General features: G+C 42.0%; 1 protein-coding gene across 2 annotated transcripts in view; it reads right to left on the reverse strand.

Moving 5' to 3' along the window:
• LMBRD1 (LMBR1 domain containing 1) overlaps positions 1-3,543 on the reverse strand; it is an 86,893-nt gene extending 83,350 nt beyond the window's left edge. For both annotated transcript variants that reach the window (XM_074895825.1, XM_074895824.1), the window contains exons 1-2: positions 3,459-3,543; positions 2,759-2,935 (exon numbers count right to left, since the gene is read on the reverse strand). In XM_074895825.1, coding sequence (XP_074751926.1) covers positions 2,759-2,935; positions 3,459-3,518 — 237 coding nt within the window. In that variant the 5' untranslated portion in view covers positions 3,519-3,543. The remainder of the gene's footprint in view (positions 1-2,758; positions 2,936-3,458) is intronic.
• Positions 3,544-16,551: the final 13,008 nt, after the last annotated feature.

Consider the following 16,551-nt stretch of genomic DNA (forward strand, 5'->3'; position numbering starts at 1 on the left):
AGCCTTTAGATAAGGGTTATCTGCCTGGGTACTACACTTCAGACAATTAAGCCAACCCTTGTAGCCAGGACACATACCTTCAAATGCCACTGAACACAATCCACAATAAGAACTCTGAACCATCAGACTATGCCTTCAATTTAACCTCTGCTATTAGTATAACATGCATCTCCCCCTGTTTGCTACAAGTTTGTTCACAGGAAAACCTCAAGAATATCTACAAGTTGATAGTAGGGTCAGATGCATTAAAAATGAACTGAAAGTTCACAGATAGTACTTCTTCCTTGTAAGCTGAGCATCCTTGATTTTCTCATCTCTCTAACACTGATACTGAGAATTACAGTTGGGAGATAGAGGAAAAGAGCATGTACAGAAAAAAAATTGTTTACCTAGGATTTGGATAACTGCCACTACTCTTTTGGCATAAACTCTGAAATCATCAAGTTGGAAACTTTTTGATAAACTGATGTTCTATCTACAGAGAATATTATCCACATCCGCTACCAGATCTCAAAAATTCACTGAGGAATCTAGTGAAGACTTAACTCACTCTGGCCATCCAAAACAACAAAGGATTCTTGCCAGAATCATAGCCCTTCAGACCCCAGCATCAGATATAGGGCCTTAGAGGTGCTGGGTTTGAAAGAACGGTCCAGAGGAAAGGCAGTAGACTTTTGGAAATTCTCTGAACCCAACCCAGTCTGTTCTACTTGTAAAGCAGTAGCAGAAACACAGCACATTAAAGCTTTTAACACCGAGTAACACTTCATGAAGATGTCGCATTAAGATGCTGTCAACCTCCTAACTTGACATTACTCCTAAATTGAAATAGACATATCAATAAAGCTATTGGTTTACGTATAGGTTTGCAGGTTATGACTTCAGACCCACTCCCCTTTATCAGGAAGGCCATGTTAATATTTCTGTATCACAATTTCATACTTGTGTTAGATCAAATGTTTTAATATCATGGTCATGTTTCTGCTGCAAAGGTATAAACTCATTTAGCTGAGCCTTAAAAGAGAAGGAAGAATTCTTCTGCAAGGCAGTATGGAGCAATTTTTTTCAACAGGCCACCAGCAGCATCTAGAACTAAGCAGGACCAAGAAACCTCAGAAGCATATGCAAAGGTACTTGAAAGATGTAAAAGCTTTACCACAAGAATGAAAACTACCTGAGAGCAAGCTTTCAAACAGAATCTATCCATCCCATATCACATCACAGCATGTGGCTGTTAAGAAAGAAATCTAGCCCAAGAATAGCAGTATTTTAAGTATAGTAATTTTCCTTCTATTAATAACACTTCCTTAACTAAGACTGTAGTGACTGCATGACAACATTTGGTCTCCTATTCTCCTCACAGGTGTGTTTCTCAAACCAGGGAATGCATATATTAACAAGTAGGTCTCCTTTGCAACAGTAAATTCTGCTTTGTCTCCAGATGTGTATTTTTCAGCTGGGTCTAGTTACATCATTGTTATTTCTCTAGTTAGTCAGGCTCAACACACTTAATACTCCATATTATTCTTACTGAACTGCTAGCATTGTGATATATGAAAGATCTCTTCCACCTTCTATATCCATTTTAACTCTGAACAAGCAAGGTCTGAAGACACAAACTTTGAATGATAACATTGAACAATAGCTTAACTATTTTCACCAGTTTACCACTGAGTGATAAGCACATCAAAAATCACGCCACAGCACAATTCTAAAGGCTTCTTATGACTTGCATTTACATGAGCACCAGCTAAAAGGCACTGTAGTGGCTGCAAGCTAGTTCTCAAGCATTATCAAGGATCTAGCAAGGACCTAGGTTTCCCTTTGAAAGCAGGGCTAGAAGGGAAAACAGCCTAAGACTAGTGTGCTGGCATTTACCATCTGCCCACTCTCCCATTTGTTTCAGGATTGTCTCTTACTATAGATCCAACCAAGTTATTGAAATTATTAATATGCTCCAGTTTGACTCATTTCTAACAACAGCATCCTCACAAAGACACTAGTTCACTACCTTCAAGAAGTCTCCTTGATAACTAAAAAAACAGTTTTTTAAGCTGGGAAGAATACTTACAGTAATACTTAAGAGCAGACTGCAGTAAGTACTCATCTCATTAAGAACTCATTTTGCATAGTAACCCCCTACAGTTTAAGTATATAAAGACAGTAGTTCAGTTAAGACAGCATCAGCCAAGAAGAGATACTACCATATTCCCCTCCTCAACGGTTTCTCCAGCTTTCCCGCTTTAAAAAAGTGCTTATTAACGCAAGCTCTACATTATAGGTAGCTTAACACAGTAAATATTTGTAATTCTTAATGTTTCAGTACCAGGATAAGAGAAAGATGGCAAAAGAGACAATCATAATAATCCTAAACTGCAAATGGGCAATACAGTCTGTTTTTGAACCATGGGCCAACAAATTCCATCCTACAATACCCCATTATGATGAACTAAAAAGAAACATTTAGAGATCTATTGGCATCTTCAGGATGGCATACACACTCCTTTTAGCACAACTGAAGAAATAAGTGTTTGGAAATGAGTATCAAAACTAAAGAATAAAAGTGCAAACTGAAATTCAGTTCCAATAACAAACAGAGCTCAGTGTTGAATTCACAGTACTAGCTGCCACCTTTCAAAAAAACCCAAGCACTTGAACAGGTATTAGCACTGGTTTTAAACACTTTGACAACTCAAGAACATCTTTTAACACAAGTGTTTCTTTTGAAGAGACAGTTAACGTTTTTAAAAGCCCGTACCTTAAATGTACCATTTTGATTTTTCATATATGAAACCAAAAAGATGTCCACTGGTAGTAGTGCAGATGAGATAAGAGCAACTGCCAAGGCAAAGATAGCCGTGATGGTAGAAATCACTTCACTCTCCCGCCGACTCTGATACTTGCGCACGTAAACCCAGCAGAATATAAGAATAGCCTGAAATACACAGGGAAAGATAACTGAGTTACAAGGACGTCAAAAAGCAGGTACACAGGTTAGACCCTGTATCTTGGTATCGATGACCAGCAGAGCATCAACCCAGTCTGCACCTGAGCCCTAAGCATCAGTGTTACATTCACCAGTCCCAGTTCACTCTTTGTAGCGTCGCCAAGATCAGCCCGAGCAACAACAGGAGCAGCGCTCACACGCGGAACAGGCTGAAACACAGACAAGCAGAAGCGGGGACGCGGGCAGGAGGGCGAGGCAGCCCCGCACCCGCGGGTCTGGGCTCTGCTGCGCCCGGCAGCACCGGCAGAAGCTGCAGGGGAGCGCAGGCTGCCGGGGCGGGCTGGGGGGCCCGATGGAGGAGACCAGGCGGGAAGCCCAGCGCTGGAAGGGCGAGAGGCCGAGGAACGAGGCGCAGCCGAACCGGCCCGGCCGGGACTAGCGGGGGGGCGGTCGGGGGTGCCGCCTGCCCTGGGGAGAGGAGGGGTGTGTGCCTGGGGCGACCGCCGCTCACCAGCAGCGCCAGGCCGAAGAGGCACCATCCCGTCAGGAGCTCAGAGGTGGCCGCGGCCATCTTGGCTTCCGTCAGCACCGGCGTGCCCGCCCCCTGAGGCGGGGACTTTTAACGGGGCGGGCAGCACCGCGCCCTGGGGAGCGCCCCTATCAGCTGCCGCCCGCCGCCGAGCCCGGTGTCATGGGCTGTGACGGTGACAGCTCTCGCTTCAGTTTCCAGCTGGCGCCTCCTGCCCCGGCCTGGCACGTCTCGTGCCGGCGCAGCAGGCAGCCGTGAGGGGCTGGTAGCCAGGGGCTCGCTGCGCGGGGACTGTCCGCCGCGATAGTTTGTGATGCGAGAGAATCGCGGCCGGAGGGGAGAGGTGACGAGAGCCCCTCCCCCGGCCGGGGTTCGCCGCCGTCCCGCGGCCGAGGGCGGGAACTGGGGCGTTGGGGCACATCAGGGTGATCCCCAGCCCCGCCGGGGGGGCGGCGCCGCTAGCGGGCTCCCTCAGCCCCAGGTAGGCTCGGGAAGGCTCGTCTGTCCTTCCCCACCCGGGGCCAGGGGTCAGAGGCGGAGGGGGGGCTCGGCCCGTGAGGACTCCTGCCAGCAGTGTGCCCAGGTGGCCAGTAAGGCCAATGGCATCCTGGCTTGTGTCAGCAATAGCGTGGCCAGCAGGGACAGGGAAGGGATCTGACCCCTGTACTCGGCACTGGTGAGGCCGCACCTCGATTCCTGTGTTCAGTTTTGGGCCCCTCACTCCAAAAAGGACATTGAATTTCTCGAGCGTGTCCAGAGAAGGGCAACGGAGCTGGTGCAGGCTCTGGAGCACAGGTCGTACGAGGAGTGGCTGAGGGAACTGGGGGTGTTTAGTCTGGAGAAGAGGAGGCTGAGGGGAGACCTCATCGCCCTCTACAGCTCCCTGAAAGGAGGTTGCAGAGAGCTGGGGATGAGCCTCTTTAACCAAGTAACAAGTGATAGGACAAGAGGGAATGGCCTCAAGTTGCATCAGGAGAGGTTTAGACTAGATATTAGGAAGCATTTCTTTCCAGAACGGGTTGTTAGGTGTTGGAATGGGCTGCCCAGGGAGGTGGTGGAGCCCCCATCCCTGGAGGTGTTTAAGAGTCGGGTCGACATAGCACTGAGGGATATGGTGTAGTTGGGAACGGTCAGTGTTAGGTTAATGGTTGGACTGGATGATCTTCAAGGTTCTTTCCATCCTACATGATTCTGTGATTCTGCTCAGCAGGGCAGTGGGGAGGGGAAAGGGGGGATGGGGAAAGGTAAAAAAAAATGCACTAGGAGGTGTCGAGTACTCTCAGGTTTTTTGCCGTTGCCCCTCTCCGTACCAGCACCCACAGTCCTTCCCCCCTCAGGCACAGCACCCGGCAGGCACCTGGCACGTGCACAGGCTTCAGTCCTGCTGCGAGCGCATGAGCTCGGGGGTATGGCTGGGCTGTGCACAGGACTGGGGCGCGCAGGGCGGCCTGGACTTTGCCCCGGGCTGGACTTTACTGCGGTGGTGCCGAGGTGCGAAGGGCGGCATGTGGCGGGCAGGTTTGTACCATTGATGGCGGCAGGCGGCCTCGCCCTGGGGCAACCCGCGCCTCTGGGAGCCATACAGGTGGCGTGATGAGCCCGTGAGTGAAGCGGAGGGTGTTGGGCCGGGCTGCCGCAGTCTGTGAGGGCTGTGGGGGCAGCGTGGGGCGGCGTACACGAACTCAGGGCGAGATCCTGGTCTCACCAGAAGCCTTGTGTCAGAGAGGGGGCCACTAACAGGCGGTGCAAGGGCGGCCTTGGGGAGGAAGTTAGTGTGGGGTTTGGTGGTGCTTAGGGGAATTGTAGCCTTGAGAGTATGGATTTGTTGGCCTGAGGAGTGGGAGAGGCTCACCTTAAAGGTGTTGAGGCTTGTCTTAGTCTTTCATTTGCTGTGAGTGCTTCACGCAGGTCAGGTGCAAAGGAGACTACAGGAGTGCCTGAGGGGCTAGATTGGGAGCCTTGTTCTGGAGCATGGACGGTTGTGCTAGGTTTTTGTTTGATGTGCAGGTGGTTCAGTGGTAAAAATGTGCACGAGCTTTGTTAGTTCATCAGTCTTGGTACTGGAGTTCATAGAGCTGCTGGAAAGGACCTATTAGGGTGTGGCAGTAGCTACATTCTCATCCTGAAGCAGTAGATAACTTTGCTAAGTTTCCATTTGCTGTGAGAGCAAAGGTACTCATCAGCCAAGTAAGAGGTTGTTGAGATTCAGCCCATTTTGTAGCCTTGTGAGAAGAGACCATTTGGGGCAGGGGGAGCCTGGCAAGCTTTCAGTTGCTGTGAGGCCAGTGTGGGTGACAGGAGCTTGTGATGGCAACAGTGCTTATGAACTAAGTGTGAGGTCAGGGGAGAGATGGAACTTTTCATGGGCTCATAGCCTTGAGAGAAGGGATCTGTTGGTGAAGGGGTTGTGAGAACCTCACCCCAGACTGGTTTTTGATTTTGCTGAGCCTTAATTTGTTATGAGGGCTATATATGAGATAGTGGTGTGTGGTGGTGCTCATGAGCTATATCTGGGGCATCTGAGGTGTGTGCTCAGGTGGCCTCATTCTCTAGAGAAAAGGTATCTGGTGGTATGTGTGGTGAAACAGTTTTTCCATGAAGTGGCTGACATCTTTGGGCTTCAGTTTACTCTCAGAGTGTTGTGATGGAACTCACAAGCTATGCATGGGGTGGTTGGGGGCAGCAGGAGTTCATATGGGCTTGCATCTTTGCAAGAAGAGACCTGTGTTTGGGAGGACAAGAGAACTGGGGACACTTCCCCTCAGAGCAGTGAACACATGCTGTACTCCTTTGTTGTCAGGGCAGTGTGGAGGGCACTGGCATGTGGCAGCATTCATGAACGAAGTGATAATGGAGGTGAGGAGGGTTCCGGAGAGTTTGCAAACCTTGCAGTGTGTCCCTTGGCTCATGGAGGGAAATGTTGCATGCAGGGGCAAATAGCTGTACCATATGTTAACTTACTGTGAGGGCAGTGCAGGTGGAAGCAGAGTTGCAGTGGTTATTCACAAGGTGATTGGCTCATGGTGCAATTTTTGGGTGAGTTTGTAGTGTTGCAAGAAAGGGCCTGCTGGTGGAGAAGTAGATCTGTTAGGGAGGCTGATTTTGGATGGGCAGATGCTTGTGCTGGGTTTCTGTTTGCTGTGAGGACACAGGCAGCAGGCAGGTCTGTGATGCTTGTGAGCCAAGTGAAGGACAGTTTATAGCAATCCAGGTGGGCTCACAGTTCGATGAGGTGAGCAGCAGATTCTATATAATTAGTTACAGCTCAGCAAGCAGATAACTATGTTGTTGTGTATGACCTCTTAGATTTTTTTTTAAATATATATTACTATTAATATGTACGTATTATCTCCACCACAGAAAATATTTCTCTGGATGTCATTATTATTAAATATGTATGTTATACTTCAAAATTTCCCCAGAACGCATGAAGAATTAAAAACTGAAAGAACAGCATTAAAAATAAACTATTCCCAAGTGGGAATGGAAGTAGTTTGCCCTTGGAGTATATAAAGATTTTATGTTTTGTACAGCACTGCACACTTTTATCAATAAAACATTGCAATACCAAACATCAGAGACCTGTAAATAGTTAAGGCTGCTGTAAAAAAAAAAAAAAAAAAAAAAAAGAAATGCTATAGATATATCCTACCACAAATCTTTTTGTTTTGACTGAAATATTTATGTAAATATTTAAATTGCTTTAGTAAATAAGCCATAACAGTAACTTCAGCATGATCAAAAAATCTTTTCCATTCTAAACAGTTAAGAATTTATGTAGTTTAACAAACAGTTAAAAAAAAAAAAAAAAAAGAAAACCCAAAATTATATATTTCCATTAACAGAAAAATACAATCTTTGAGTCTTTTGCTAAAATCCTATATTTTTGCAGTAAATGGTAATTTTTGAGAAATTAGCATTGATCTGTCAGCTTTTTTCCTCTGGTAGATATGGTTGCTAACCTAGTCTTAATTGGATAACAGGCAAGGTTTTCAATGTTCTAGTTAAAAATTTTTCATGTCCCTGTGTGTAAAATAATTACTATAATTTGTAGTTTTAAGGAAGAACTTCAGTTTTTGTCAGAATGAAAGTAATGGTTTTATGTACAGTGTAGGTAAAACAGAAGTTCAGTGCCATGTTACCACTAGCTAGATGAATATGTTTTCTTTATTTCCTAAAATCAGAGTTTATAAATTGAAAGCATTTTATCCCTCATTCTAATAACATCAGCAGATCTTTATCTGAAGAATTATCTACAAACAGAATTCAAAGGATCAACTTCAGTTTTTTTACTGTTGGGTAGGACACTGTAGGTGTCAAGTACATGCAAAAATATGGAGAAAAACTCAGAGTTTAATAGCAAAGTTAGTATTTTTTTAATTATTCAGTGACCTTTCTCCTATGTGTTGTGCCAACCTAAGTCCTATAACCTTCAGTCTTAGAAACGGTGTTAAGCCGATGTGTTGACTTTTGTGATACCTTTTGGAGACAAATTTCTTCTCTTGTTTATTATTCCTGGGGAGCCTAAGACAACATTTTTCATGGCGGTATTCATGCAGCTCTGCCTCTAAGAGGGTGTTCATGGATAAATTTGAGGTCAGATTTCTGAGTATTCACAATGTCTACTGACAGGACCACCCTTGAGGATATGTTGGTGTCCTGGTTCAGCTGGGATAGGGTCAAGTTTCCCGCAGCAGAGAGAGAGGGGGAAGGGATCTCCAGCCGGGTTATTCATACCATGCTGACATCAGGTCCAGGGGCGGAACCTTTTCACCCTGCTCTTTGGCGGGCTCGGTGGCGGGAATCCTTTGTCCGTAAACCATCTAGTGGTATTTCTCTGTATATTGTTTGTCTTGTTCACTGTTATTGCTGTTTATTGTTATTATCATTGCTACTGTTGTTGTTCAGATTGTTCTATCACTCTGTTGTATTAAATTTCTTGTTACTTTAGCCCGGGTCTGTGCCTAACTTCCAGCCCGACCGGCCGCGGGTGGGGGAGGGGCAACGGCAACGTGCTCTGTTTGTCTTTCACAGTCACTATAGACAACTTATAGGACAGCTACTGTTTGTAGTGTCCCAAGTCCACCTGCACTTTGCTCAGTTGTGGTGTTATGTCATGGGCTGGAAATGAGCAAGCACAGAAAAGAACTCCGTAAGTCAACTGGTCATTAAGCCTAATAAATGAGAGACCATGGGTCAAGAAATAAGAGATGAGGCAATTGGTCACCAGTGCAGAAGTAGCATCTCCGCTCCGCGCAAACAAAAGAGGAGTCCAGAAGAACAGATGTATTTTTTTTCGGAGAGTTATTGCTTGAGAGAAGGTAGGGGGTTGTGGTATGAGCCAGCCAGTGAAGTGGCTTCATTCACAGAATCACAGAATCATCTAGGTTGGAAAGGACCCTGGAGATCATCTAGTCCAACCGTTCGCCTAGCACAGTTCCCACCTACAGCATATCCTTAAGCTCTAAATCGACCCTACTCTTGAACCCCTCCAGGGATGGGGATTCCACCACCTCCCTCGGCAGCCCATTCCAATGCCTAACAACCCGTTCTGTAAAGCAATGCTTCCTAATATCTAGTCTGAACTTTCCCTGGCGCAACTTGAGGCCGTTCCCTCTCGTCCTGTCGCTTTCTACTAGGCTAAAGAGGCTCAAACCCAGCTCTCTGCAGCCTACTTTCAGGTAGTTGTAGAGGGTGATGAGGTCTCCCCTCAGCCTCCTCCAGACTAAACAATCCCAGTTCCCTCAGCCGCTCCTCATAGGACATGTGTTCCTCCCAGCTTTGTAGCCCTTCTCTGGACATGTTTGACTAACTCTATGTCCTTTTTGTAGTGAGGGGCCCAAAACATTCATACCAAAGTTACTGATCACGTCCCAGCTGAAAGAGCATAGGGCCACATGAGTGCTTGGGACCCTCATGATCAGTAGATCTAGTCTTGGCTGCCGGGGTGTACAGCAGGGATGTGTTTTGAACAGCCAGATGAAGCTAGCATGGCTTACAAGATGAGCCTAGTAGTTGTCCCTGTGGTGCTGTTCTCCCCTATGCCCCAGTAGTGGATGTGCCTCTCTTCCTGCTCCTGCTAAAACTCAGAGATTTGTCTTGTCCTCTTTCACGCTTCTCTGCTCTTACAAGTAAAAGCTTGTCATCAAGGTGCCATGATGTGCAGCAAGATCAGTGAATGCGCTAAAGAGTGGCAGTGGACAGAAGTACTTGTGTAGGGCATCATGTATGGGGTCAAAGGGTGAGAGTAGTACAAAAAGTGGGCCTGTACAAAAAGAGAAATTATTTCTGAAAAGGTTTTGTTGGATGTGTTTGTAGCTAGGGTTGATAACTGCAAACTAATAATTAACTGACTCTAAAAATTGCACATACCAAAAAAAAAAAAAAAAAAAAGAGTAGAGATTTCTACAGATCACTGACAGAATGTGTGAATTAAAATAGAATGAGTGAGTCTGAAGAGAAAAAAAACCCTGACATGCATTGTGGCAGTAGCAGTTGTAGTATGGAATAATAACGAATTATATCAGTGGCCTTCCCTAAATACCATCCTCACTTTCCCAGGCAAGACAGTTGCACAGTGCCAAAAAAAAAGAAGACTGCAAAAATTTTGTGTTGTACAGAAAATAAATTTTAAAATAAATTTGAAATTTATATTCTTTATAAAATAAAATCTTTATCTAAAAAGAACCATTGTAGTTAATTCTTTTGTATAGTGAGAAGTAAGTCCAAACTATGAAAAATGTCTTAGATGCTCCTTTAAAGTAAATTCCACAAGTTTTTTAATAATAAAGTATTCATTTGGTAAAAAGATGGAGAATGAAGAGGAGTGATATTGTAGAAACTAAAGTCTATGAAACAAGATACAGTCTTCATTTTGACCAGGACAAGGGATTAGTATCATACTTGAACTCGACAGTGCACATACCAGCATGGAGCAGGTGCACCTTCTTGCTTGCCTGAGCTGCTCTTGTCACCACTTGATAATCCCACAAGTTTCAAAGGAGCTGAAAGCATGCTGGCTAATGGCAATGCTGTATTTTAAAATTCTCAGATCAACTCTACTTTTTCTATATTTCTTTTTTTCTCAAAAGAGAAGGTAGTGAAACTGGGTTTAGCAGTATTTGACAGAGCATGTCATGGTCTTGTACTTGAAGGTGTAATTATTCTTTGTGTTGTGTGGCTTAGAATCCAGTAAAACCGGTAAGCCCTACAGCACAGAATGGACCTGGTATTCTGCAAGTATGCACAATAAACCATTGGCAATAATAACAAATTTGTTCTTTTTTTAAAAAAAAAAAAAGTCCTTAAACTTGTGTGAAGAAAATTGACTGTAGCTTCTTGAAATTTGTTCCGTTTGATTTAATGCTGTAGTTCACTTACCATTACTGTAGACCAAACTAGGTTTCTGAGTTTGGCTTGTCATACTGTATTATGTCAATGCATGCATCTTTCCTTCCATCACTGTAGTTCAGTGCTTACTCGGCCTTATCTAAACAGTAGCACAGCTTTGGCTTTCTTCTTAAACACTATTAAGAGTTAATCTTCATTCTGTGAATAAGACTTTCCACTGTATCATGCATAGAAAAAAAAAAAAAAGAAAACACAAAAAAAAACACGGACAAAAAAGGAATCTTGTCAGTCTGCATGATAATTAACAAATATTTTAGAAGGCATTCAGAAAATTAACTTGGACATTATTTATCACTAAGTTAGTTAATAGAGAACATCATTATGTGTCCTTTACATCTTTGGTCCTTGTATTGTTGCTTTATCCTAAAACTTTACCTTGTTTCAAGCTCCTCAATCATGCTGATGTCTTTACAGTGCTTGGCTTTAGTGCTCTCTGTCATGCCTTTTCACTGAGAGAAACCTCATTTTCCCTTTCAACCTTATTCATTATCAGTAGTTTGTAGTGTTGTATCAGTGACTGAACATTTACATGAAAAATAGGGACAAGGCATACTTTTATGAACTTCATAAAAATTCCAGTCTGACCTTAACTTGGTTTAAGTCACCTCAGTTCTATTTTGGGTAAACATAGAGAGGAGAACAGCTCAAAAGAAGTAATGATGTCACATTGAGGAAAAACAAATGGTCCCATTGGGTTGGAAAAAAGGTTTTCTCAATATTTAGTGAAATTTAGGGAAAGCATGTATAAAGCAGGTAAGCATACAGTGGTGGTCCTGCCAGAACACTCATCACCACTGGCAGGCTGTTCTTCAGGGAACTCAAGTCAAAGGTTGAATCACCATTTTTGGAAACTAAAGCTAGTGTACTGTCAATTTGTCAAAACACTTTTAGTGCCTACTTATCATGTAATTCTTAACAATATTTTTTAAAATAAATTCCACAAAACAATTTATATGAATCAAATTGTATCATTTATATACATAGTAATTGGTGTACTTAAAATGGATCATTGACCTAGGCAAAGCCCAGTCCCTAGAACACGGGAGTTTCTAACATGCAAAGAGAAATCTGGCATAGTTTGGGACTGGTAAACTCTTTATGAAAAAGTAGCACTGTAACAAGGTGGAGAGAAATAGCTAATCTGTGCTTTAGGATTTATGTGGTTTTTATTTCTGTGGTATTATTGAAGTAGGGAAAAGGGGTTTGTTTTTTTAATTTGGAACAGAGATATTAAAAGATTGCAACATGTTAAATAAAAATTAATAGTTGAGTTAGAAATTTAGAATTAATCTATAGAAAAATTTAGAGTGGTTGTTCTTTTAATACATTACTAACAACTGCATAATAATGTTTATGGAGGTTCTTTTCTGTTCTGTTCCTTGGTTTGTTTACTTCATCAAAACCAGAATTTTAAAAAAGGAGTCTGAGGACAGAAGAGGTGATTCATTTCTCTAGGAGGTGGAGAATGTAGGTCAGTAACATTTTCTTTAGTGAGGACTATAGAAATGATTAGGAGCCTTCAAGGTCTATTTATTTATTTATTTTTTAAATTAAAAAAACCCAAAAGCTGTTCTGTATGTAATTTACTGTTCTGTATGAGCTGATAAAAATGAAAAGAATGTGAACTTCCACAATAGAAATGTGTGAACTTTCCCACAACAAAAATGATTGTGGACTGCTTTGAAACTTTCTGCCTGAATTTTTTCAGTCAGAATAAAAAAAGATTTCCCCAGGATTTTTCTCGTAGTGCTATTTAAATAACGAACTGACTGCTTGATCATATTAGATCATCCAAAGTACTGTTTTCTGCATATTTGTCCTAAATTATTAGAACAGTGTTCTGTACATGGGAAAATTTCAACCAAGGCATAAACTTGGAAGGAACATGTCTGGAGATTTTCCCAGATGGGCTGAGGAAACTAGATAGAGAGAAGGAAAACAATGGATTAAATTCTGACCCCCTGAATTTAATGGCAAAGCTGCCAGTAATTTTAGCTTTTAACGAAATTAATCTTCAGAGGTAGTTAAAAAGGCAAATAATGATACTAATAGGAAGGGCATAGCCAACCAAATCATCATTACACTTCATGAAGAGTGAGCTGTTTTGACACCCATGTCAAAAAGAGATACAGAATTTCAGATTGTTCATGCTCGCTCTCCTCTAAGTAAGGAATAACTTCTGTGCAAAGAAGAAAGCAAATAATTTGGAATCTCCATCTTGAAAAAGAAGCTACTCAAGGAGAAATGATGGAATTTTCGAAGTTCTGACTGGCACGAGGAACAGTGAATAGAGAACAATTAGTCATGGTCATATCAAGAAAATTGGGCACAAAGTAGATTAACAAGCAGCAGACTTAGAAGGGGACTGCTTCATACAATTTAAACAATAGATACCCTTACTTTAGGATGTGAATACCAAGAGTATGCATGTGTTAAAAATTAATAGAGAAATTCATGGCTGAGAGGTCTGTCAAGCAGTATTAAGCTTTCTGATGGAGAAACAACCTCCAGCTCAGAAGGTCCTTAAGCAGGGGAGCAAGAGAAACGGGCAGGATTTGCAAGAGAAGCTTTTTCGGCTTTTGCTGTTTTCCAAAGGGTTTGCTGGTGGCACTGAAATGTCAGTATAGGAAGCTGCACAGTCTTTCAATCACTCCAGTTACTATCTTTCAGTTAGTCCAGCCCAGCATACCTGTTCTTAGGATGTCAACAACGGCTTAGGTTTTTGATCATTTGATACAGTTAGAGGGTAATCTTCATGATAAAGGTGAATTTCTTCTGGTTTAGAAGATTGATTCAAAGCTATTTATATTATTTAAACCTAGCATATGGATTGCCTAAAGAATCCTGAATATTAAGGGCTGTCTAGAAGTACAGGAGAGGTGATTATATATTATAGTGAGCAACTGAGCCTCATCTCTAACCAACAAAACGGGCTTTAAACTCATACCCAGGAGCACAGAAATTCCCTTTTGTTTCAACATGAGAAAAAATACTGTAGTCTTAATGCTTCCATGTGGAAAGAAAGAGTTGACAAGTCTGATTTCCTCAGTTCAAGATATACATTCATAAACTGGAGTGAGTTCAGGGAAAGGTCACTGGGATGTCTGGGTCTGAAGCACTTGCTTTGTGAAGAGAGATGGGGGAGCTGGGCTTGATGAGCCCAGGGAAGAGATAGCTTTGGGGCCCTAACAGCAGGCTGGCAGCAAGGTTGTCTAGATGATGGAGTTGGTGGTGCATGGTAGGAGGAGAGACAGCAGCCATTAATTGGAATAGGACAATCTGACTGGATACATGGAAGAAAAAGACAAGTGTGAGGATAATTAAGCAGTGGAGCAGATAGCCCAGATAGGTTTTTTAACCTCTGTTCTTGTCAGTTTACAAGACTTGACTGATAAAACCTTGAACAATGTGGTCTGGATTCCTTGTGACCCTGCTTTGAGCAGGAGGTTGGACAAGAAAGGTCCCAAGAGTCACTTCCTACCTGAAGGAGTCGGTGACTAATTCCACTCACACAACAGTGTATTTAGAAAGAGGATAATATTTTGGAGAATGCAAAGAAAATCGTTATTCTCAGCAATTGCATCAGGAATTGAATAGTAGGGCAGTAACACAAAGCAGCGTCACAGAGATTACGGCTGCTGACTTTGAAGTTTTATCATTTAGGCCCTTTTGATCAGTAGTGTCGTAGCAGCAGTTACATCTGCAGTTTGGACTTCACAGAAGAGCAAATTATTTTACTTTCTGCTATTTCTATCTTTTCTTAAATGTATCATCTTTAGCTATGTGGATCATGTATCACTTGGTTGTCAGTGAAAATGGATACAACCAAATACCAATCTCTTTGCCTGTATCCTGAGACAAAAAGATTTTTAAATATATGGAGTCAAAAGACACTGAGTATATGCAAACTGTGTAGAGCTAGGTCTGTGTATGTACATAGTGAGGAACAATCTCAGAGTCTTTATGCAGTATTGAAAGTTTCTTTTGTGTATGATTTTTATTTTACAAGACCCAAAGGAATGCTAGGGCTTCAAGCGACTACTAAGACTTAATGTTCCCTGTACCCAGTAATAGAAACGACAAGGATGGATACATGATATAGTAACACTTTTTCTTCTGTGTTGTTGACAAGGATTTATTTTAACATATTCTTCCCGTTTTATTTATTTTCTGCAAGTGAACTGCTTTTCTCTTTGAGTTGCAGCTGAATAATCTTTAGAGTAGTGGGGGGAAAACACAGAGGCTAATTATAGAGGGCTGATGTCGAAACTCACTATTTTGTAATAGATGATTCAAATAAATACATTTTAATTAATAATTACAAAACACTGCTATCTTAGATGTAAAATTCCATTTTAAGTGGCAGGAATCATCTTTCCTGGAGATTGGCATTTCGGGGGCATTTTCCCCTTTCACCCACCAGAGGGCTCCCATAGCGAAGGTCTCCAAAATCGTTTCCCTGCTTGCAGTCAACAGGAGGTTTGCCAGAGATCTCAGTAGAAGCCAAGTCTTTAAGTCCTTACTTTGAGAAATTTCTCATTTCCACAGAAGTTTAAGCACAGCAAGAACTTCATGAGTTGGTTTGTAATATATGAGTGATTTTTCTAGTTAAGTATACATCAACTTCAAAGTAAATCCAATTTTTCAAAACTAAATCGTAATCTTTGTCAGGCTCTGTCACTATTGATAGCACCCTTGCTTTCCAAAGCATTCAAGCCTGTAATTCAGTGCCATCGTAAAAATTTCCATTTCTGTAGATATACGCAACTAGAACATACCTCAATTTTGCTATTTCTTTACTATTACATATTCAAGAATGAATCCTTTTATATTATTGTATGATTAACTTATCTAAAACATTCTTTCCCATACTTGCAACCATAGCATTTACATTCTGAACTCTGATGAGCTTTGTAATTCAAAAAGAGAGGGAAAAAGCATATTATATCTGGTCACGTTGATCTTCTGCACCTTCACCTTCCAGTCTTTGTTGGTCTCTTATTTGTTGCATGACAGACAAGCTAGTAAGTTCGTACAATCCTGTCTCTCTTTTATATACTGACATACCTAAGTGTCTGTTCTCATTCCTTTATTCCAGCAACTCTTCTGTTTTGTCATTGAAATGCTCAGTTCATGTGTCAGAATCCATCCCTCTGGACACAGCCTATTAAACTATGAAATATCTCATAAACCAGTCCACAGAGCCTTCATTCATGTCTTAAAATACCCCTTACTACTAATTTTCGACTTAATACCTAAAGTTCTATGAGACCAAAAAAGTGATGATTTCTGAAATTTTTTTCTACACCTTATTTATATCTCCCTTTTATGGAAACAGTACGTATTTGTATTAGTGTTGTTCTCATTTATCTTCTTTTATTATTTCATATATTTTACATTTTGTTTTAATTTGATTTAAAAGTCTTCTGTAGTGAAATTGGGGTTTTTGCTTCTTACCACACAGGATCTTCAATACAGTAATACAGTACATGCTAGTAATTTAATGTTTGGCATTTGCTTATGACATAAAACAAGTTCTACTGAATAAATCTTGAGATCCTTTCTAACATTTACTAAAAATTGATACAGATAGTAATTTTTGATGTGAAATACTAGAAATATGCAGATGTTATGTAAAGTGCTGCAGGGCAGGTATTCACTTAAT

Source organism: Athene noctua, chromosome 1 (genome assembly GCF_965140245.1).
Source record: "Athene noctua chromosome 1, bAthNoc1.hap1.1, whole genome shotgun sequence".
Classification (NCBI taxonomy): domain Eukaryota; kingdom Metazoa; phylum Chordata; class Aves; order Strigiformes; family Strigidae; genus Athene; species Athene noctua.